This window comes from Mobula hypostoma, chromosome 11 (assembly GCF_963921235.1).
Source record: "Mobula hypostoma chromosome 11, sMobHyp1.1, whole genome shotgun sequence".
NCBI classification, from domain to species: Eukaryota; Metazoa; Chordata; class Chondrichthyes; order Myliobatiformes; family Myliobatidae; genus Mobula; species Mobula hypostoma.
Genome location: NC_086107.1, coordinates 36953314 through 36977894, shown reverse-complemented (window position 1 = coordinate 36977894; position 24581 = coordinate 36953314). Strand labels below are relative to the sequence as shown.

Here is a 24581-nt window from a genome sequence, read left to right as displayed (position 1 = left end):
AGTAAACCACATCCATCTTCATACAAATCTCTCCTTTTGCTTATCCTTATCATATATTTCAAAAATTTTATTTTTTAAATGTTAACTGTAATGTAAAAGTAAATTGTATAGTTTAGCAAAATGTTTCCCTTTTTTTGGTCTGTGTATCTCCATACACTTTTTAGTCAATGTACTTGCTTTGTATGTGACTGTTTTAACTTCCATTTACCTGTTTCTACTGTCCATAGGTAGATGTATGCTTTCTCTCTGCTGTAACAAGCATTTAATAAGAATGTCTTGTTTAATTTTTGAAACTCTTCACATTTTAAAATGTGATCTTTCACCCAACCCTCCACACCCTTTGGTGTTTGTAGTGTGTACTTTCTGATAGGAAGTGCTGCTGCTTTAACATTCTACGGAAACTATGCAAGTACTGACAGAAAAACATTGCGAATACTGACAGTTTTCTTATTTTCCTGCAACGGACCTGGCTTAGACCTATATGGCACTACTTATTGCAAAATTCCTAAATTCCATTTGTGTCTGGTGGCAAATGTTTGTACGTTGGCATTAGTTTTGGATTTTTGGGTCTTCAGTTGGCTTTAATAAAGGTATTTGTGATTTTTATGGGGTAAGGAGAGGACCGGTTCATAATGGAGCTTGTACTTTTTTTTGTTAAAAAAATGTTGCCTTCTGTCTTGTTGATAGATGACCTGTAATAAAGGGGAGACCAAACAGAATAACCAGGATGGATTTAATATTCGGGTGAGTTTATCTTGATTTAGTATTAGCTTAAGATATTAATAATATATTACATTTGGAAATGAAGTGGAATTTTCTTCCCAGCTAAATGCTGGAAAAAATAAACTATTTCCTTTAGTTCCTGTCACAATTTGTTTCCAAACCAACTTCATTCCTCATTCATCTTGGCAAAGACCTGTGGCTGAACTAAATAACATGAGATGAGTGTCCCACCACATATATCCATGCCATTGCTAAAGTTGTCTGCCTTGACTTTGGCTAGCCAAATGCTGAAACACACATTTGAATTTCAGGACAATTATTTCAACATGCTCCAGGTTAAGCTCACATCTTCCACTCTTTATCAACTTAAGCAGTTCTTTGCTGCTCATTGGCTAGTTTTATGTAGATGGGGCTCGTCAGCCAAGGTTGGTAGCTCATCTAGGAGAAGGAAAACTGGTCTCAAACCTTTGCTGCCTTGCCGCTATACCCATTGGGGAAGGCTTTAGGAGTAAGCCCTGGGGGGGGAATCTGGAGCTGGAGTCCCTAATGCAGTTCAACTCTGACTGGCAACTTCTGTGATGTTGCTGATGCCAAACTGTATCAGTCTTTGTGTGTCGGGTTCCTGAGACGTGTGGAGAGTGAGAGCTTGCTGCATGGGTAGCAGCTTGCTCTCCATATTGTACCCCCTCGGCTTGTGCATCTCAACAGCTAGGACACCATATCCATGGTCGACCCCGACCAACAGAGGCCTTCGATGCTGACTGAATTATTTCAGTTCCCCTTAAATAGTTTCTTTAGTTGTAAAGTTTCAACGTAGAATTGGTTATCATATGAATAAAAAATTAACTTGCCACCGAATAGCTGATAGATAATATTATATAAAAGCGTTCACAAGAAAAACATAAACATGAATGATGCACCATTTTTACCAGGGGAAAAAAAATGGAAGGTCATTTTAGTGCCAAATTATGAAAGTAGCCATAGTACTAAACTGTAGTGATTAGGGTTGTGCTAGTTGGTTTAAGAACTGAATGGTTGAAGGGAAGTAGCTGTTCTTAAACTTGCTAAGAGAGGATGGCATAGCCCGAAAGGTTACATCCATCATTAACCTTACCACAGAGAACATACCCATTTCCCATTGCTGCCTTCGGGGAGGAGGTGCAGGAACCTGAAAATCCATCTTCAACGATTCAAGAACAGTTTTCTCTCTTTTGTCATCAGACTTCTGAATGATTTATGAGCACTACCTCATTATTCCTTTATCTTCCACTATTTATTTTGTAATTTGCCGTAATTTATGTCTTTGCACTGTACTGCTGCTGCAAAACAACAGATTTCACATTATATAAGATGGCGGTAATAAATCTGATCGTGATTGTTGGGTGTTGCTTTCTTGCAGCAGCGCCTCCTGTGCTGGTGGGAGGGATGTGCACTGATGTATTGGGCAGAGTCCACTATTCCCTGCAGCTTTTTACATAGATGCACATTCAGATTGCTGTACCGGAACATGATGCAACCAGTCAGGACACTTTCAGCAGTACATCTGTCAAAGTATGTTGGTGCTCAGTGACAAGCTGAACCTCCTTAATCTCCTAAAGTAAAAGTACTAGCATGCTTTCCTTGCATCTATGTGCTAGGCCCGGGGCAGGTCATCCGATGTGTTAATGACCAGGAATTTAAGACTGCTGAAGCTCTCCTGCCAGTTTGTATATTTCTTTGCATATCCTTCTATGGCCTTTTCCTGTACCTATGCACAATCCATGGCCTACCATACCATGCAAGTATTGAAACTGAGATACCTAGGAGGAATTATGGAAATGAGTTAGTCTTGTGTCCCTTTTTAAGTGAGAAATGATCCACAGTATCAAACTGAACCTAATTTACAATGAATTGACTTTCTATTTGTGAAGCTGCATAGTGTCTTCCATAAGAATGTAAGGTGGTGTGCGTCCATAAGATCTAGGAGCAGAATTAGGCCATTTGGCCCATTAAGTTTGTACTGCCATTCCATCATGGTTGACTTATTATCTCTCTCAACTCCATTGTCCTGCCTTTGCCCCTATTATTATTATTTGAATTCCGTGCGATTTACTCCATGCCTCCTCAGCAGATTGAATCCCAGTTCCTTAGTTTTGCGCCAAAGAGGACATTTTTAAAAAAATGACAAAACCCTGTGATACTAGGGTTTCACAGGGTGTGGCTGTGTGGATCAGAGCAAAGGATGGCAGATGCTGCAGATCTGAAATAAAGAGATTAGAAGCTGGTGATGCACAACGAGTCAAGCAGCATCTGGGTTGAATAACTTCCATCAGTCAAAAACTAAAGGTGTAGCTATGGGCACCAGTATGGGTCCTAGCTATGCCTGCCTTTTTGTTGGCTTTGTGGAACAATCCATGTTCCAAGCCTATTCTGGTATCTGTCCCCCACTTTTCCTTCGCTGCATCAACGACTGCATTGGCACTGCTTCCTGCACACATGCTGAGCTCGTTGACTTCATTAACTTTGCCTCCAACTTTCACCCTGCCCTCAAGTTTACCTGGTCCATTTCCGACACCTCCCTCCCGTTGCTAGATCTTTCTGTCTCTATCTCTGGAGACAGCTTATCTACTGATGTCTACTATAAGCCTACTGACTCTCACAGCTATCTGGACTATTCCACTTCTCACCCTGTCTCTTGCAAAAATGCCATCGCTTTCTCGCAATTCCTCTGTCTCCGCCGCATCTGCTCTCAGGATGAGGCTTTTCATTCCAGGACGAGGGAGATGTCCTTTTTTAAAGAAAGGGGCTTCCCTTCCTCCACCATCAACTCTGCTCTCAAACGCATCTCCCCCATTTCACGCACATCTGCTCTCTCTCCATCCTCCCGCCACCCCACTAGGAATAGGGTTCCTCTTGTCCTCACCTACCACCCCACGAGCCTCCCAGTCCAACATATTATTCTCCGTAACTTCCGCCACCTCCAATGGAATCCCACCACTAAGCACAACTTTCCCTCCCCCCTCTCTCTGCTTTCCGCAGGGTTTGCTCCCTACATGAATCCCTTGTCCATTCGTCCCCCCCCCCATCCCTCCCCACCGATCTCCCTCCTGGCACTTATCCTTGTAAGCAGAACAAGTGCTACACCTGCCCTTACACTTCCTCCCTTACCACCATTCAGGGCCCCAGACAGTCTTTCCAGGTGAGGCGACACTTCACCTGTGAGTCGGCTGGGGTGATATACTGCGTCCAGTGCTCCCGATGTGGCCTTCTATATATTGGTAAGACTGGATGCAGACTGGGAGATCATTTCATTGAACACCTACGCTCTGTCCGCCAGAGAAAGCAGGATCTCCCAGTGGCCACACATTTTAATTCCACGTCCCATTCCCATTCCCTTTCTGATATGTCTATCCACGGCCTCCTCTATTGTAAAGATGAAGCCACACTCAGGTTGGAGGAACAACACCTTGTGTTCCGTCTGGGTAGCCTCCTACCTGATGGCATGAACATTGACTTCTCTTACTTCTGCTAATGCCCCACCTCCCCCTTGTACCCCATCCGTTATTTATTTATATACACACATTCTTTTTTCTTTCTCTCTCCTTTTTCTCCCTCTGTCCCTCTCACTATACCCCTTGCCCATACTCTGTGTTTTTTCCCCCCTCCCCCTTTTCTTTCTCCCTAGGCCTCCTGTCCCATGATCCTCTCATATCCCTTTTGCCAATTACCTGTCCAGCTCTTGGCTCCATCCCTCCCCCTCCTGTCTTCTCCTACCATTTCGGATCTCCCCCTCCGCCTCCCAGTTTCAAATCTATTACTAGCTCTTCCTTCAGTTAGTCCTGACGAAGGGTCTCGGCCCGAAACGTCAACTGTACCTCTTCCTAGAGGTGCTGCCTGGCCTGCTGTGTTCACCAGCAACTTTGATGTGTGTTGCTTGAATTTCCAGCATCTGCAGATTTCCTCATGTTTGCACCAATCAATCATTAATGATTTTGGTTCTAAATTGCTTCTGTTGATAGAAATGGTAATACTACAGTTTATTAAAGGAGTCAGTTATGCAGTGGGGAACTATAGACCTGTTAATAGATAGGAATTGTTCCACATGCCATTAAGGACATTGTACCGGGGACCTAGAAAATCGAAGTGTATTTGGACATGACATAGTTTTATGAAGCAAATCATGTTTGATAAACATCTGAGGATGTAATAAGGGGAAAGGAGGGGAAACTAAATATTAACTCCTAATTTTCAAAAGACTTGATCAGGCACAATATAAAAGCTACTTCATCTTGTGTAGCAGTTCGATTAGATAAAACACTACACTGATAAGTGATTAAGTAAAAAAAAATAACCAGAATAGTAGGAATTGAGATCTTTCTGATGTTGGCACTCACATGAGTGTTAGGCCACTATTGGCATGACCAAGAGGTGTGGAAGCCTTGTCCTCTTCATGTTTTATTAATTAAGTCCTGTGACCTGGATGAAATAACAGAATACCGTAAACAGGTTTCCAGATAATGCAAAACAAGAGAAAATATGAGAGGAACAGGCTTTTTTCTAATTTGTGGCAAAAAATTAGATTGGGTAAAATTTGTCTGAACCCATTCTCTCCATAAATCAAGCATTGATGTGATTTTTGGTTATGTGTTTGTATCCTAGTCCCTGCTAAGGTCCGATCCATGAGAAAATTGGACTGGTCAGTTCTTGATGTGACATTGTGTAGGATCATTTTTCTGGTATTTCCTGCATGCAGTGCTATCAAAATGTATAGTGTCCAATGTTTATTTAATAACAGGAATTGAATGAAGTTTGCAATTTAGAACCAATATTGTTAATGCAATTCAACACCAAATGCATTAAGCTGAAAGTAATGAACTATTAATTGGTGTCCCTTGGTTTGTTAATTAAATTAATCCCTGTAATTTTTACTTGTGTAGAACCTATTTGTCAGGACCCCTTGGAAAAGGTGAGGCTACTGTGACCCTAGTTCATAATCCCTTCATTTCTGACCCTATGCAGTTGCTGCTGATCGAGTGTTCTTTGGACCAGCATAGCTGTGGAGCATAATTAGTCTGTTCATGTTCAGCAGTAGGGGTGGGATTCTCCCATGAAAGAGATAACAGCATTATGTATTGTCAGCTAGCAAATGCGCTTTTTGGCACTTGTCTCGCAAATAGTGTTATCTGAAGTAAGCTAGTTAGGTTTTTTTGTTACTACTGATTTGGCAGTAGGTATGGGAATAAGTGTAGAATTAATCCACAAAATGGGTGCAGTCCAATTTCTGGATGGGAATCTGCAGAAGAAGGTGAAGTTGAGATTATGCACTGCAGTAGGAAGAATTGCTTTTTTAATGGAAAGCAACTAGTGAGTTTTATTATAGAGGTGCAGAATCTGCCACAATCGTACTGTATGTTGGAGCAGTTCAGTATGATCATGGCTGATTCTGCACCTCTGTACAATAAAACTTAATGGTTTAAAAAAAAATTTCTGCTGCAGTGCATGTTGGAGCAGCCCAGGAATTCCCAGCCTTTTTTTATGCCATGGACTAATACTATTGGTTCTTGTGGTATTTTCTTATTGGGTCATACAGACAGCAATGGCATACAGCTCTGTTAACCTGATTAATAAACAAAGGGAACTACTTGTTGCTGTATAATAGATTAGAAAATTGCTACTTGTTTGCAAGTCAGCAATTTCAACAATTTCAACTGAATTGTAAAAGGACACTGCAGGGTTAGTATTTGATGGGGTAATTTACTACAACAGAGTAAGCTGTTGCCAAGGTAGCATCAATAACGGATCCTGAGGACATCAATAATTCTAAACATAGAAACCATACTCTTACTGTTTCGCATCTGTCAATAGTAGTAGTCTGTGGATTTGTACATTTTCATTGTTAATGTTAAGTATCACACTGACACAATTTGACTGCTTCAGTTATATTATCAAAATGATTTGTGATAGTAAATGGTTGTTCTGCTTCATGTTCTTCTCCATTTTATGATGTAAATTCCTTTCCATTTGGCTTTTGCTGCTGAATTCTCTTTCCTATTTATACCTGGGTTAGGAAATTTTGGAAGTACTTCAGTCATATTCTGCTGCAGTTGCTTTTGTATCTGGTTTAAAGGAAGTTGTAGAAATGTTAAGTACAGAAGTTTGATCCTATCACTACCAGTTGTTTATTTCTCATTGATTCAGAGTTGTTAGGTTTTTCCCCAACTAGGGAATAGCTGACCTTCTCTAGAAATTTAGGTCTTCAAGGCCTTTGTGAGTTAAAATTTTAAATCTATAATTATTCTAAATATTAATATAAAATTGTTAAAGTTTGCACAACTGTTGTCGGTTGCAAACACAACCATCAAACTAATTCAAATTGTATGTTTTAAAGAAAACTAAAAAAAAGCTGATTTTAAACACTTCACGAGTGTTGAAAGTTTCAGTTTCAGTTTCACTGTTTCTGTTTTTGTCACACAATCTTCTCCTCGGACATCTGACTCTGTGTCTGTCTGCGCTCTGTGCCCACTATTGAACCAGCCTGTTTTTGGACTTGGCTTTATATTTCACCCAGCTGAATGGCTGACTGCATTTGTCTCTACAATTACCTAGTTCTATTTCTGCAATATTGGCTTTCTCTGTTCGTGCTTCAGCTTATCTACTGCTGAAACTATAATTATAATAGATTTTAAATTAGCACATCAGATCAAACTGATTATTAATATTGGTTTTTATTTTGTAAGAAGTAACTAGTATTTTCTCAAAGGAATTGGGATCCAAGTCTGTAGTTCCTTGAAGATGGCCGCACAGGTCAAAAGGATGGTAAGGAAGGCATATGGCATGCTTGCCTTTTAGTCAAGTAATTGAGTTCAATTAAAAGTTACGTTGCAGCTTTATAAAACTCTATAGTTAAATAGAGTCTGGAATATTGCATTTGGTTCTGATTGCTCCATTATGTGGAGGCCTTGGAGAGGGTGCAGAAGAGTTTTAATAGATGCTACATGTGCCATATGGAGAGGCTGGATAAACTTGGGTTGCTTTCTCGGGAGTAGAGGCTGAGGGGAGATCTGATGGATGTTTCTAAGATTATAAGAGACATAGATAAAGCAGACAGCAAGTACCTTTTTCCATGGTTGAAACGTCTAATACCAGAGGATATGCATTTACAGTGAGAGGAGGTCAATTGAAAGGAGATGTGCAGAGAAAGTTTTGGCACAGAGTACAGAGGGTGCCTGGAATGTGCTGTGTGGGGAAGTGGCAGCAAATACAGTAGTTGTGTTCAAGTGTCTGTTGGATAGGCACGTGCATGTCCAGGAAGTGGAAGATATGGATGTGGTGTAGATGGAAGAGATTAATTTATTTGCACATTTGGTTGCTAACTTTTTGGCACAGCATTGTGGGCTCCTGTGCTGTATTTTTATGTTCTACGAATTAATTGCTTTCGTGAAATTTGGGAAACAGCCCTTGAAAAAGAGTGTGGAGACTTCTGTTGTTTCTATCATTGATTCCAGGACAATGCATCTCCATCTTAAGAGGTTCAAGCTGATTTATCTGTGGTGACTTGTTATTCCTATTGGCAGCACACCAATTTCACTCTGTTAATTGCAAGTGCTAACTTCTCAGAGTATACACGGGAGAGACTGTGCATACGTCCCTGGACAGCAGTATCTTGACTGGTGACCTCCTCTCATAGCAAATATTGTGTCCACCTTGCCTGCTGCTTTGTGAAAGGACATAATATTTAGTTGCCTCATGATTGGAGACCCCAGTGATGTGACATGCACAATACTCAGTGAACATTGTTTTGATTCACTCATAACTGGTTTCCAGTTGCAAAAAGTTACAAGGGGTTGAGTGGGAGGTCATGATATTTTTTTTCTGATTTTGAATTATCTGCATAAAAATACAGTAGTGCCTGAGCAGGCATATCCTTTGTAATGTATGACCAGGTGATTGAAGAGAGGACATGCAGCATAAGACGATGTGAGAAGAAAAAGAAGCAGCATTCACAACAGGAGCAACACACATCAAAGTTGCTGCTGCGTTCACCAGCAACTTTGATGTGTGTTGCTTGAATTTCCAGCATCTGCAGAATTCCTGTTGTTCACAACAGGAGGTCATATTTATTCAGAATTTAGGCAACATTTCTCCTAACAACTTAGCAAGGAAGGATGTTTGTATATCAGTATTTAAGTCCTCACTGATATCTGCTTACTGTGGCTACAACAGCAGTTTTACTGAAAAGTGTTGGTGATTATCTCTAACAATAGCCTTGAGAGAGCCAGATGTTTTTTCTGAAGTTGCAGTTGAGTTGTTTGATCACTGCACCTGCTTGATGTAATCCAAACACTACTGCTGTGATGTGTTTGTCAGGAATAGTGCCAGCAGTGCCGCTGTGACTGCATTGGAGTACCATCAGATCCATCTTGGTGGCTGGCACCAAGTAGCTAGTTACCATAGGTAAGTAAGCTTCCACCTCCCAAACCAGAGATGCACGGCCTTGGAATTGGTGATGGAAGTGAGAGGTCTTTGGAGGGCCTACCAGTGTCAGCACAGAAGAATGACAATATTGTTTTGTACTTGTTTTTTTTTATTTCTACTGTTGCTCAACAGTGCAGAGTGAATGGAACATTTCAGTTATGAGCAAATTTCAGACCTTGGTCTCGTGAGCATGATATGCACATTAATGTGGATTACGATTTACTTTATTTTAAGATTAGTTACCTGCCTTTCACATTAAGGGCAACAGAGTGCTGCTGTAGTCATCCAAGCTGATCGGCTCTGATCATTCTAGTCAGACAGGAGATCAACTTTGGAATCCCTTGCAGATGACACATTGTTGCTGTGGTTTACTGTTACTTTCTTCACTGAGCCATTAAAAGCAAAATCATTTGCATAATTAATTCCTGAAAATAATTACACTATTTAGAAAAAGATGTTGCTGAACAGAATGTAAGAACTTTTGTTAAAAGCACCTTGAAATGTATTCTTTTAAGAATCATTGACTAATTGACACTATTGATATACTTTGTCTTTTTGTACATTGATATGAATAAAAATTTGTGTGCAGCCCACATCATAGCTTGAACTAGATACAAATTTCTTATTTTTATCAGCATACTAACAGAGAACAGGCAAAGAATTGTACTGTTTTCAAGGTTAAATTCCAAATCTGGTTGTTTTTTTTTGGCAGTAATCATAAATAAGGTACCTTCGGGCACAAAATAAATGGAGAAGTGAGATAACTTGGCCCAAAAAGTACTCTTGATTTCAGAAACTTTGGACAGGGAAGTGATACTGAATAAAATGAAAGAAATGGAGTAACTTCAAATGTTCAGAAACGTAAGCAAAATGAGTGGCTGAACAGAGAGCATTACGCAATTGAAAAGAGTATGAAAAGTCCTTTTTGTTCACATGGGTATTAGAGCTGCATAATTTCTTGTTAAATCAGCACATTGGTGAAATCCTGCATGGATTATGGATTTCAGATGTATTCACATTTTTAGTTGGTTATTGTTGGTTGGGCTGCGAAGAAGAATGTTACAAAAACACAGGTTATTCCATAATAAAGTATTTTATACAAGATCTATCAACATTTCATTTGTACCATGTGCCAGTGTTCAACTGATTTTTTTTAAACCAGAAATCTATGTACATTTTCCAGTGAATAGGTAGAGTCCATTTAATAGTCAGAAGCAGAGTATGAAAGTTATAGTGGTGTTGAATTAAGCAGTTAATTTTGGAAAGAATACATCTCTAAAGTTTACCATATTTATACACAGCTGCCTTTGTTTTTGTTTCTTTCAGCTGAACCTTGAGCAGATGTGTTAGAGTACAGAACGGGATGGTGCCCATGTTATGCATGCAATATTGAGTAAAAGGGATGGATATAGTGTTTTATTGGGAAATAAAAGCAAATCTTGTCCTTTAACTCACTCATTTCTATTATATACATTGGAGATAGAATGTACTCAGTGGAGGTATGAACCACTGATAACAATCGGAAAGCAAAATTTTGGAGATGCATAGAAAATCAGATGGCTTCGATAGAATTGTTTCAGGCTACTCAGCTTTCATTGGAACTGATAAAAGCTTAACATTTATGTATTGTACTTTGATAAGTGGATGGATTCTCTAGCCAACCTTATGGCTGCGGAGTTTTGAAATTCCTTTGATTCCCAATGTACCTTTTGTCTGTGATCTTGAGGTCGCCAGTGGTACTGGTCTGAATTGTCAACATTTGAAGCACAATATGCAGCTTGCCTGCAAACTGTAAGGCTATCAATTTAATAAACAGTAGTGCTGAGTTATTATATAGTTTCTGGATGTTGAAGGAAGTATTTTTATGGCTAATTTTACATAATCAAAACAACAAACTTGTCATCTTGCATTCAGGTTTAATGATAATTTTGTACGTAATAACTCCAGTGTGAAATTTGTGTCATCTATTTCTCACCGAAGGCAAACCTTTCATTATAAATTTTAGACAATTGGGAGTTTTGAATGTGCTAGCTTACCACACCCCAGACTCCATTGCCTCTTTCTCTGGCAGGATATTGAAAGAAATGTTGTTACATTATGAAGATTATATTTCTTGAACACGGTTTTTAACTTAATTTGATCAAACATCAGTTGGTTAAGCTTCAGTCTTTTCCTGTAGAACTTGTTGATGTGGGAAATTTCTGAGACGATCTTTTTTGTGAAATAATTAAAATTCAAAATGTGCATATTTTAATCCATTTGTCTGGCCAAGCCAGTCACTATCAAATTTGATATCCATGAATGGAAAGATCAGCAGAAATAGGCAGTATTTTTATTTTAGCAATTTGTATTTGCTTAAATAAAATCTAGTTGAAAACTCCAATTTATTATTAATGATTTTTCACAGGCATTTAGAAAACATGGTCATTTTATACTTTATACTTTAAACTTTATTGTGGCCATACAATTGATACACGGCGATATTTGATTTTGCGCTTCCCACTCCCTGGATTACAAATATTAAGTACTAAAAATATTAAAAATAGTAAAAATTAATAAATATTAAAGATTTAAATTATAAATCATAAATAGAAAATAGAAAAATGGAAAGTAAGGTAGTGCAAAAAAACTGAGAGACAGGTCCGGATATTTGGAGGGTACGGCCCAGATCCGGGTCAGGATCCGTTCAGCAGTCTCAGCACAGTTGGAAAGAAGCTGTTCCCAAATCTGGCCATATGAGTCTTCAAGCTCCTGAACCTTCTCCCGGAGGAAAGAGGGACGAAAAGTGTGTTGGCTGGGTGGGTCATGTCCTTGATTATCCTGGCAGCACTGCTCCAACAGCGCGCAGTGTAAAGTGAGTCCACGGACTGAAGATTGGTTTGTGTGATGTGCTGCGCCTGTTCACGACCTTCTGCAGCTTCTTTCGGTCTTGGACAGGACAACTTCCATACCAGGTTGTGATGCACCCTAGAAGAATGCTTTCTACGGTGCATCTATAAAATTAGTGAGGGTTTTAGGGGACAGGCCAAATTTCTTTAGTTTTCTCAGGAAGTAAAGGCGCTGGTGGGCCTTCTTGGCAGTGAACTCTGCTTGGTTGGACCAAGTCAGGTCATTTGTGATACTGACTCCGAGGAACTTAAAGCTTTTGACCTGTTCCACTTTCGCACCACCGATGTAAATGGGGTTGTGCGGTCCGCTACTCCTTCTGAAGTCAACAACCAATTCCTTCGTCTTGCTGACGTTGAGGGATAGGTTATTGTCTTCGCACCATGCCAGCAGGTTCTTAATTTCCTCTCTGTATTCAAACTCATCATTACCCGAGATACAGCCTACAATTGTTGTGTCATCAGCAAACTTATATATTAAGTTTGATGGAAACTTAGCTACACAATCATGGGTGTACAGTGAGTACAGCAGGGGGCTGAGTATACAGCCTTGTGGGGCACCGGTGCTCAGAGTGATTGTAGAGGAGAGCTTGTCCCCTATTTTTACAGCCTGGGTCCTGTCTGTGAGGAAGTTGAAGATCCAGCTGCAGATCTGAGTGCTAAGGCCCAGGTTCCGGAGCTTAGGAATCAGTTTATTTGGAATGATGGTATTAAAGGCAGAGCTGTAGTCAATGAAAAGGAGCCTTACGTATGCATCTTTATTCTCCAGGTGTTCTAAGGAGAAATGTAGGGCCAGAGAGATGGCATGTGTCGTTGACCTGTTGCTCTGGTAGGCGAATTGCAAAGCATCGAGGTTGATCGGTAGGCTGTGTTTAATGTGTGCCATAACCAATCTCTCAAAGCACTTCACAGCAATTGATGTCAGAGCCACAGGTCAATAGTCATTCAGGCGTGCCACCTTGCTCTTGGGCACTGGGATTATCGTTGCCTTCTTAAAACACGAGGGGATCTTATAATGAAGCAAGGAGCAGCTGAAGATGTCAGCAAATACTCCAGCTAGTTCGCTTGCACAGGCCCGGAGAACCCATCCCGGGACGCCATCTGGGTCTGTCTCCTTCCTTGAATTTATCTTCAGGAAGGCCCTTCTAACGTCCTCCTCAGTGACGATGAATCTCGATGCCACCAGGTCCGGTTCATCCGGAGGGAGCAGGACGCTCCTCTTCTGTTCGAATCTTGCGTAGAATACGTTAAGTTCGTCAGGAAGAGAAGCGCCACAGTTATTGATATTCCCAGCCTTTTCTTTGCGCCCAGTGATCTCATTTCGACTGCCATAGTCTACTGGCATCCCCTTGGTTAGCCTAGGCTTCCAACTTGGCTCGATATTGCCTCTTGGTGCCCTTAATGGCTTTCCGGAGTTCACGCCTGGATTTCATGTAGCGACTGGTATCCCCGGACCTAAAAGCCACAGTTCTAGCCTTTAAAAGGGACTTGACCTCATAATTCATCCAAAATTCCCAGTTAGGGAATACCCGGATCGTCTTGCGAGACACACAGTCCTCTGTGCATTTCAAATAAAGTCTGTGACAGCTGAGGCATACTCATTGAGGTTAGTTGCCGAGTCCTTGAATACTAACCAGTCCCACCGATTCAAAGCAGTCACGGAGGACCTCATCCGTTTCCTTCGTCCAACGCGACACTACTTTTGACACCGTGACTTCCCGCTTCAGTTTCTGTTTGTAAGCCGGGAGGAGGAGTACAGCCTGATGGTCCAATTTTCCAAAATGAGGTCATGGGATGGAACGGTAGGCATCCTTGACTGCTGTGTAGCAGTGGTCAAGTATATTCGGGCCTCTAGTGGGGCAGGAGACATGTTAGTATAACTTTGGCAGCGCCTTTCTGAGGTTGGCCTGGTTAAAGTCCCCAGCTGTAATGAGCAGAGCCTCTGGATACCTGGTCTCAAGTTCACTGATTTGACACACAGTATGTTCAGAGCACACTCCACGTCTGCCTGGGGAGGGGAATGTAGACCGCTGACAGTATGACTGAGGTGAATCCCCATGGCAGATAGTAGGGATGACGCTTCACCGACAGGTGTTCCAGGTCCGGGCTGCAGGAGCTTGTCAGTGCCACTGTCTCCGAGTACCACCCAGTGTTGATCAGTAGGCAGACACCACCTCCCCTCGTCTTGCCCAAAGACACTGTGAGGTCCATTCAGTGGATCGAAAATCCCTCTGGTTGGATGGCACAGTCGGGGGTGGCAGGGGAGAGCCAGGTCTCGGTGAAACAGAATACACAGCAGTTCTGCATCTCCCTGCAGTAGGTGAGTCTCCTTTTAAGATCATCTACCTTGTTCTCAATGGCTTGCACATTAGCTAGTAGCATGGTGAGCGTAGGGACCCTGAAGCCCCTCAGCTTCAATCTGACCAGCTCTTTTCCCACGCTTCCTCGGTAAGTAGTGCATCTTTCCAGGTTTCCACCGATGCAGTGTGTTGTTGTCAGCTCTTTGAGGTTGTTGGACGCGTCCCAAGGGGATCGATCGGCGGGTCACGTCGTGCGCTCCGGACCGGGCTGAGTAACGGGAGAGGCTCCGCTGCCACTTACAGCTGCTGGGGGCCCGGGCTGTCGATTGGGTCGGGCCCCGAAGCTGACACTTAATCCCGGATGGCCGGGCTCCTGGCTGAAACAAGTCCATAAACCGAATCACCGGTGTGGAGGCCACCGCTTCAGCCGAGCCTCGGGTTTGATTTCCGAGGTCGGCGGCGGAGGCCTCACTTCCGGCAGCTGTGGATGGCCACCAACAGGGACGTTGGTCGCTCTGGGGAAGCATCTGGGGCACCCTGAGCGCTCTGCCGTCACTTCTGTGTGGTCGTCTGCTCCAGAGAGGTGCTGGTCGGAATGGGCCGTGTCTTTTTGATCCCCTTCATGAAAATTATCCTAAATATTACTTAAGATATTTGTCCATACATATTAGCAGATTTTCCTTGTGGTTTCAGTAAAATCATGCTCAATATTTGGAATTCACTGTTCTGATAAATCTCTGGTAAATGTCCAGACTTGTATATTCATTTTAAATCTGTTATATTTGCATTATGACTAGGCCAAAACTTTGAAATATTTCAATTAAGAGTTGGACAGTATTAATTGCTTCGGGGTAGCATATTCTGTGGAACATTTCAGATCTCATTTGTGTCAAGAGCCTGTGAATCCATGGAGAATTAATAATGTTTACACAAAATCTCATTTATTCTGCTTCAATAAACCACAATGGAAAAACACTGAATACAAGTAGATATTGTGGAAAAATGTGCACAGTTACGTGCATCGCTGTGAATAACTGGCAGTAATATATTTCAAATTGTTGCTACCAAATTATTTTTAAAAATTTTATATTTTAATACCACTATGCATTATTAATAATGTAAGAATTAGTAACCAGGTAATTAGTTTTCAGAAGTTCATAGCATTGTGCCTTGTATTCCCATTTTCTCAGGTATTTCTTCTTGTGACACAATATATTTGGAGCTCCTTCTCTTGATGAGTAGCTGTCAACTGTTGAATGAGGTTATAATGATGAGAATAGCATGGGAACTGCACATTTTCTTTTGAAATAAGCAGTTAGTAATTTATGTATAGCTCAGTTAGGATCGCTCCATTCTGAAGTATTGTTTATGTAAGTTTTTGTCTTTTATTTTAGGACTTGTCAAATTGTTTCTAGACAGTTATTTGGTGTATAAAATACAGCCATAGCCTGAGTACTTCTATTTTTGCTTGGTACTTCAACCTGACACAATGGTTGGGTTCCTTTTGGCTCAGTCACTCAGCCAGGCAAGACATTCTTGACAATGCAAAGCCAGCAAATGTGTATTTTTACGATGCTGTGAAACAAGCACAATATATAGCAACCGGCACAGATTGCAAATACATAAGGAATGAGTATCGATGACCAGTCTTGTATTAGAGTATTGCAATAAAAGTGACAATTAAGAAAAAACAGCAGTCCGTGCAATGAAGACAATCTGGTGTTGGAAAAGTTAAAGATGATATTACAGCAGCCACCAATACATACATGTTAAGGTAGTTTTCCCACTGACTTGGAAGCATTGTAGTTCTGCACATAGGTTCCAAGGCTTAGTCACCAGGGCAAAGTTCCATTGTAGAGCCCCCTGTCCTGGCCTCAGTGCAGTCAATTGTGCCTTCACCATAGCAACTGCATAGTTTAATGTCCTGTCCAATGTCCAGAATGTTGACACAACAGCAAAAGATATTCTGGCCAAAACTAGATAATCAGGAAAATAGTAAACAACTTTGAAGAATAGTGAGAACCAGAACCAGGTTTGATATCACTGGCAATATGTCTTGAAGTTTCTTGTTTTGTGGCAGCGGTATATTTCAATACATAATAAACTATAGATTACAATAAGCACGTAATAATAAATGTTGTGCAAAAAGGGGGGAGGGAGAAGAAACTGGGGTAGTATTCACGGGTTCATTGTCCATTCAGAAATTGCTTGTCAGAGGGGAAGAAGCTATTCTTTTAATGTTGGGTGTCTTCAGGCTCCTGTACCACCTTGATGGTAGCTGTACTTTTTTTTAAAAAAAGGCATGTCCTGGGTGATGGGGGTCCTTAATGATGGATGCTGCCTTTTGGGACAGTGTGTCTTGAAGTCCTTGATGCTGGGGAGTCTAGTGTCCGTGATGGAGCTGGCTGAGTTTGCAACTTTCTGTAGCTTTTTCTGATCCTGTGCAATAGCCTCTCCGTATCAGATGGAGATGCAGCCATTTCGAATGCACCCCATGTACATCTGTAGTAGTTTGCGAGTGTGTCTGGTGACATACCAAGTCTCCTCAAACTCGTAATGAAATATCATCTGTCGTTCTTTGTAATTGCATCAATATGTTGGGCCCAGGACAGATCTTCAGAGGTGTTAACACCCAGGAACTTGAACCTGCTCAGCCTTTCTACTGCTAATCCCTGTTAGATCTGGTGTGTGTTCCTTCAACTTCCCCTTCCTGAAGTCCACAGTCAGTTCCTTTGTCTTACTGATGTTGAGTGCAAGGTTGTTGCTGCAGCACTACTTAGCCAGCTGATGTGTCTCGCTCCTGCTGCTCATCACTGTCTGAAATTCTGCCAACAATTGATCTATCATCAGCAAAATTATACATGAAGTTTGAGCTGTGCCTAGCTAAACAATCGTAGGTGTAGAGAGTAGAGCAGTGGGCTGAGCACACGTGCTTGAGGTTGACAGTGTTGATTGTACAGGAGGTGAAGATGTTATTTCTGATCTACACAGACTGTAGTCTCCCAGTGAAGAACTCAAGGATCCCGTTGCAGAAGGAGGTATAGATGCTCAGATTTTGGAGCTTGTTGATTAGAACTGAGGGTATGGGTATGATGGTGTTGAACGCTGAGCTGTAGTCAATAAACAGCAGCCTGACTTGGATTTTGCCAACATCCTAGTGATCCGAGGCTGAGTGGAGAGCCAGTGAGATTGCATCAACTGTAGACCCATTGTGGCAATAGGCAAATTGCAGCAGGTCCATGTCCTGGCTTAGGCAAGGGTTGATTCTAGCTATGACCAAAATCTTAAGGCACTTAGTCCCAGTAGATGTGAGTGCCACTGGGTGGTAGTTGTTGGAGACAGCTGCCCTGCTCTTCTGGGGCACTGGTATGATTGTTGCCCTTTTGAAGCAGGTGGGAGCCTCTGACTGCATCAGTGAGAGATTGAAGGTGTCCTTGAACACTCCTGTCAGTTGGTTGGTACAGGTTTTCAGAGCCCTGCCATGTACACAAGCAGGTCTTGACGCCTTGCGAGGGTTCACCTTCTTCAAAGATGTTCTGATATTGTCCTCTGAGACAGAGATCACAGGGTCACCAGATGCTGCAGGAATCTGCACAGGTGTAGTTTTGTTCTCCCTTTCAAAGTGTACACAAAAGGCATTCAGCGCATCTGGTAGTGAAGTATCACAACCATTCATGATGCAAATTCTGCCAGAGCTGATGTGCATTTGATTCCATCTGTAACCTCAATGGGAACTGTTTTTCTCACCCTTAAAATAGCCTTCAGTAAGTTGTACCTGTACCTTGTATAGATCTGGATCACTGGGCTTGAATGCCACAGATCTAGCCCTTAGCAGACTACCAATCTCCTAGTTTTTCCATGGCTTTTGGTTTGGGTATGGCCTGTAAGTTCTTGAAGTCACATACTCATTCACACAGGTCTTGATGAAGTCAGTGACAACTGTGGCATATTCATTCAGATCCCAAGATAAATCCCTGAATATTGTCGAGTCCGCCGACTCAAAACAGTCCTGTATATGCTTCTCTTCCTCCCTTAATCATATATTCTTGGTCTTCACTACTAGTGCTGCAGCCTTTAGTCTTTGTCTGTATGCTGGGAGTACGAGCACAGCCAGGTGATCAAACTTTGTGAAGTGTGGGTGTGGGAAGGTGTGGTAAATGTTCTTTTTTTTCTTTCCAAACCTGCTGCATATTTTCTTTTTTTTTAATTTTATTTTTATTTGGATAAGGAGTTCACAATTATCATGTACTTTTTTCACACATATAACCTTTTCCATTTTTTTATATGTATAAAACTACAATTATTTATAATGTTCTTGATAGTTGTATAACAGTGGTCAAGTGTGTTGGTGGTAGTTGCTCTGATTTCTTCGCTCTGGCCTGGTTGAAATCTCCCATAATGATAGGGAGGGCATCAGGGTGAGCAGTTTTGTGCCTGTTTGTTACATTGCTCAGCTCCTCCAATGCTTGCCTCTCGTTGGCTTGAGGTGGAATAGAGATCAGGCACAAAGCAGAGCAGGGAATGGAGGGCCACAGCAGCCAGCTCTGTAGATGTAACTAAGTCAGGAAATAAGAATTGAATGTAACAAGGGTAATAGAGCAGTCTTTAATCTGCATAGACTGGACAGTTAGTGCAGAGAATGTATTCATAAAGTACTTCAGATGATTCTGCATACTAATCTGGGAAACAAGCAAGGGAATGGACTGTTTTTCAGACCTAGAATGTGAAAAGGTTAATTTAAAATTTAGTAACTGGGGAAGAGAGGTCAGCATAATTTAAAGCAGTGATCTGAGTTGACCTAAAGCCAGTATCTTAAATTCAGTATCAGGTTTATTATCACCGACATGTGTCGTGAAATTTGTTAACTAAGCAGCAGCAGTTCAAAGCAATACATAATATAGAAGAAAGAAAAAATAATAGATCAATTACAGTATACATATATTGAATAGATTAAAATTGGTGCAAAAATTAGAAATAATGTATGTTAAAAAAGTGAGATAGTGTTTAAGGGTTCAATGTCCACTTAGGAATCGATTGGCAGAGGGGACGAAGCTGGCCTGAATCACTGAGTGTATGCCTTCAGGCTTCTGTACCTCCTACTTGATGGTAACAGTGAGAAAAGGGCGTGCCCTGGGTGCTGGAGGTCCTTAACAATGGAAGCTGCCTTTCTGAGACACTGCTCCTTGAAGATGTCCTGGGTACTTTGTAGGATAGTACCCAAGATGGAGCCAACTAAATTTACAACCCTCTGCAGCTTCTTTTGGTCCTGTGCGGTAGCCCCCCACCCCCAAATACCAGACAGTGGTGTAGCCTGTCAAAATGCTCTCCATGGTATATCTATAGAAGTTTTAGAGTGTATTTGTTGACATACCAAATCTCTTCAAATTCCTAATGAAGTACAGTTGCTGTCATACCTTCTTTATAACTGCATAGATTATGTTTGGGAATGTCTTACAAGGCTAGTTCCTGTGGTGAAGCCGGGCTTCAGCTGCTTCTGCATTATTGCCTTCACTAGTTATTTCCGCTGTTTGCTGTGTAATCCTTCAACACTAAGCTTTGTTTTTACAGACTTCTAGTGTTGGAACGGTAGCAGATCCTAGCTGTCAACCCTGGCTTTGACCTCACTGGAATTCCTTTCAGTTTCTATGGTTACCATTGACTTGGAGGGCTTAGTTAGTCAGCCGTGGGCCAATTTACTTTTGGATTTGTGTTAGGTTCTCAACACAGGAGTGTTGTATGTAGTGGCTCTCTGTGTCCCTCTCCACCCTCTGATCTTCACCTTTCCGCACCCCCACCAGTGTCTCTCCCACTCTGTGTCCCCTTCCCCCAACGAGTTTGCAACGTGGAGGATGGTAGTCATTCATATGTCTAATAGTCGGAAGATTCAAACCAGAGTTTTGAGACGTTTTAGAAAACGTACTATATTTCTGTTTCCTTTCATTCTGCCTACTTTACATCTAGGGACAAGTAAAAGGGGGAAAGAGGTTAAGAATGAACATGTATGTTCTCAGATATTGAAGGATTATTTAAAACATTCATTTTACACTGCATAACACAAGTGAATTATTTGTTTCCTGCTTGTTTAGGATCACATAAAGGATAAAACTCCTGAGTGCCACATAATTAGAAAAGTCATCTCCTTTCAGTGTCACCTTGTTCGTTTTTAAAGCATTCGAATGCTGGAGACTTTTCTACTTGGTCTTGGATTACCAAATGTAACACAGAATTTCATCCTGGTGCCATCTGCGTTAATACCTTGGAGTCTATTTGTTAGGCCCTGGTCTCCCTGTTTAAAGGAACACCATCATTCAGGGAATTGCTGATCATTTGTATGTATCAGTGATACAGCAAGATGAACTATTCTTAAATTTGAAGTCAACAAGTCTTCAGGTCATCATGATCTTTCTATTTCTATTTGCAGTGACATTTAGACATTTTTTTTTCTCCTTCTACATCCTTTAACCACTTACTATTGTTTTGCATAAATCTCCCTTTAGCCATTCATTTTCTCCTGCATTTTGCACATCCCCCTTGGCTTTTTCTCTGTAATTTAAAAAAAATCTTACCACTAGTTATTTTCAGTTTCAGGTCAATGTCTTGGTTAAAAATAATAATGTATGCTAGAAATGTACTTTTATTTTCAAGTAATTAACAGTTAATTTATATGGTACTTCACAGGGAACTGAAGCCATGGTTTTGGAAAGTGTTATGTTTGCCATCTTGGCAGAGCGATCCCTTGGTCCCAAACTATATGGAATCTTTCCTCAGGGTCGTTTGGAACAGTTCATTGCAGTAAGACTAATATCAATTTTTATGGTTGATTGTGGCCTGGTGCGATTGCGGAAAGTTAAGGACATGGAGGCAAACGCTTTTGGTAGCACAATGTCACTTGTGTTCTATTAGTGTTGCTATTATTAAATACTTGTAAGTAAAACCTTTACAATTTTTTCCCAGAGTAGCTCAAAGTCCAAGAAGTCAGTGAAATAATGTTACTAAGCCCATCACGCCAGTTTGTATGAGAGAAGTTTTCTCTAGACACCTACTAGCTCACAAACACTGCCTAATTAAAGTTAATTACTTCCCAATATCATTGGAACAAATCTGCTTCAGCAGAAATCATGGGATAGTAAATTAATACAAGTCTTACATCATTAAGAACGTAATTTAAAAGGCAGTGCACTCCATTATACTATCTTAATATTAAATGAATTAAATTTCATAGGGTTTATTCAAAAATACCCACTTCAGTTAGGTTTGCTCAAATTTAAGTGGCTAGTTATGTGCTGCAAGTGACTCTTAAAATGTAACCGTTTCGGGAAGTTGTTCAGCTACTTTGTCTAGTACTTGATTCAGGGTTGTTAAGGCTCCTGCATTTATTTGTCCATTGTTATTAGTTTGATAAAGAAATATAAACTTATTAATGTATCTAATCATGTAACTACAATGTAGAGGACAGGAACGATTAGATATTTAAACAATTGTGTTACAAATAACATTTTTAACTTTCGGCAAGTTACAATGGAATTTTTGAACTTTGTACAATGAAGACTGAATTTGATGGTACAGGAAGTGTGTTGTGGCAAGTAATTAGCTATTTAAATATAGATAGTCATAGTTTATAATAATAATAATATAATATAACAGGTCAGATCAATACATGGATGTTTGTCACTTTATTCTAGAGTCGGAAATTGGAGACCAGAGAACTGGCTATTCCAAGTATTTCAACAGAAATAGCAAAAAAGATGGCCACCTTCCATAGAATGACAATGCCATTTAACAAAGAACCAAAGTGGTTGTTTTGTACTATGGAAAAGTAAGTACTTAACTGATATATAACTTCTGCAAAATCCATACAATGTGTATTATATAAAGCAACAAAAAAAATCAAACTGCTGGAGGAACACAGTGGACCAAGCAAGATCTGTGTCATCTCTTTGTCTCCACAGATGCTAGCTGGCCTTTTGAATTCCTCTGGCAATTTGCTTTTTGCTTCAGGTTAAGTTTCCATTTATTATATGCCTTTGATTCTTCTCTGATTGTTTTTACCAGAAAGGAATATATTGTTGATGTATTATTTTTAGACAAATTAAGAAAGATAGATGCAATTCCCAGTATTTATGTTTCAACAATGAAGTGTGTAATCATTTCCTGCGCTGGCTGTGCTTGGCAATTTGGTATGCCCTTTGTGGCTCACTAAAGTGTGATTAGATTATCTTTAATTTATTTTTATTTAGAGATTCAGTGCAGAACAGGCCCTTCTGGCCTTATTGAGCTGCACCACCCAGCAACCCCCCACCCCCCAACAACTTCCGGTTTAACCCTAATCTAATCATGAGACAATTTACAATGACCATTTAACCTACCTGCTGTATCTTTGGACTGTGGGAGGAGAACGGGTACCCAGAGAAAACCCAGGTATTCCAAGGGCAGAACATGTAGACTCCTAACAAATGATGTTGGAATTGAATTCCAAACTCCATCCCGAGCTGTAATGTGCTTTTATTGTGGAGCTTGTAATAAAGAGAGAATACAGTGATCATCCTTGTTTTCACTCAGACTTGTTTTGGGAAGAAAAGATCACTCAGTTCTAATTATCTCTTAATATCTTGTTTGCATGAACAAAACATCAGCCATGTTACTTCAGATAGCAGAAAATGCCAAGGTGATTCTTTTGCATCATGATTTGGGTAATATGCTTGTACTCCTTTTTTTTGCTCATTTATGTAGTTTGGATGTTTGCCCACTATGTCAAGCTATAGCTAGATGTTCAGAAATTCTAGTTTGACCACCGTCACAGTAAGTTGGGACTGTACTTCCATTGATATTCATGAAAATATTTTAGATTGGTAAAAGACCAATCAGTAAAGAATTTTTACATAAATTTAGCTTCAATTTTTATTGGTTCTCCCTCAAACAAACCAAAGTGCTGGATGAATTCAGCAAGTCCTTTAGGTTACTTTGTTTCCCCACTATTTTCTTTGATTTTCTTGCCATTTTGCTAAGTTATTCATGGTTCCTTATAAGATTTTGGCATCTTTCATTTTTGGCTGTTCTGTGAGAACCAGGAATGTGATTTTTGTTTGGGCTATGTGTCTGGGGATCTTTAAATCAGAATCTTCATTCATACAAAATCAGTCATGAGCAATTGCCACCAATCAAGGCAGGGAAGCAGAGAGAATTTTATCCACCTCCCTCCTCTCACTTCCATCCTGAGAATTCTGCTCTCTGTTCTAATACTCTCCTGTTGCCAATCTGATTTAACACAAGAGAGGATTATAATTTGGCCTTTTGTCATTATTTCTTTATCTGACAAATTTATTGAGAATATTTCATTAGATTAAACAAAATAAGTTTAAGTTCTTTTAATTGGTATGTTAAGTGTTAGTATAGCTTCTTGAAGGTATCCTTTGTTTAATATTTCTCAGAGAATCGTGCGTGTGACTTGATTAGTATTTTAGAAACTAATAAATTGCAATACAACTAGTGATGTCCATATGAAGAACCAAATTATTCAAGTATTGTATTTTAAAGCAAATTATACTTTCAATGAATAGAATATAATTAATAAGCACCAAGGAAGTGGCTAAGCTCATTACTTATGCAATGTTTAAAAACAAAATAGTAGAGATGCTTAGGCAGCATCTGTGGAGAGAGGAACACTTAATGCTTGAGATCAATGACTTCCATCAGTACAGGAAATGGAAAATGTTACCTCTTTTTCTACAGATGTGGTCTGACCTAATTATCTCCAACTTTTTTAGGTTTCTACTGACTGCGTTTTTTTTAACTTTTCAAGTTTATTGCTTATAGTTCTGTTCATGTAGAGCATAAATCTTCAGTAGAAGCAACACTTCTATTTCAAGCTTGCTTGTTGTTCATCAGTAGCAGCAATTTAATCAACAATGTTCTTTATCATTAATGACAGATATTTACAGCAAGTGATGCGAATTAACTTCACAAGAGAATCGCATGTTGGAGCATTCCACAAACTTCTTGGTTACAACCTGCCTGAGGAACTCGAGAAGTTAAGGTGGGGCTTTGAAGTGAAAATATACACTAAGAATGAAACAGTAAACACTAGTGCATAATTAAAGTCTCCAATATTCATAATGTTTTGGGTGGGGAGATGAAACACATGCTGCACAGGAAAGGGATGATAGCAGTTTTTTGAAATAATTCATATAATAATAAGCTAATGGAAATACTCAGCTGGTTA

At 40.4% G+C, this 24581-nt stretch overlaps 1 protein-coding gene across 2 annotated transcripts in view; it reads left to right on the top strand.

Moving 5' to 3' along the window:
* chka (choline kinase alpha) overlaps positions 1–24581 on the top strand; it is a 58377-nt gene that overhangs the window by 20990 nt on the left and 12806 nt on the right. The window contains exons 3-6 of one of the 2 annotated variants that reach the window (XM_063061827.1): positions 688–744; positions 21041–21154; positions 22045–22178; positions 24291–24395. In XM_063061827.1, the coding sequence (XP_062917897.1) occupies positions 688–744; positions 21041–21154; positions 22045–22178; positions 24291–24395 (410 nt within the window). The remainder of the gene's footprint in view (positions 1–687; positions 745–21040; positions 21155–22044; positions 22179–24290; positions 24396–24581) is intronic. The other variant, XM_063061828.1, reaches the window with a different exon arrangement.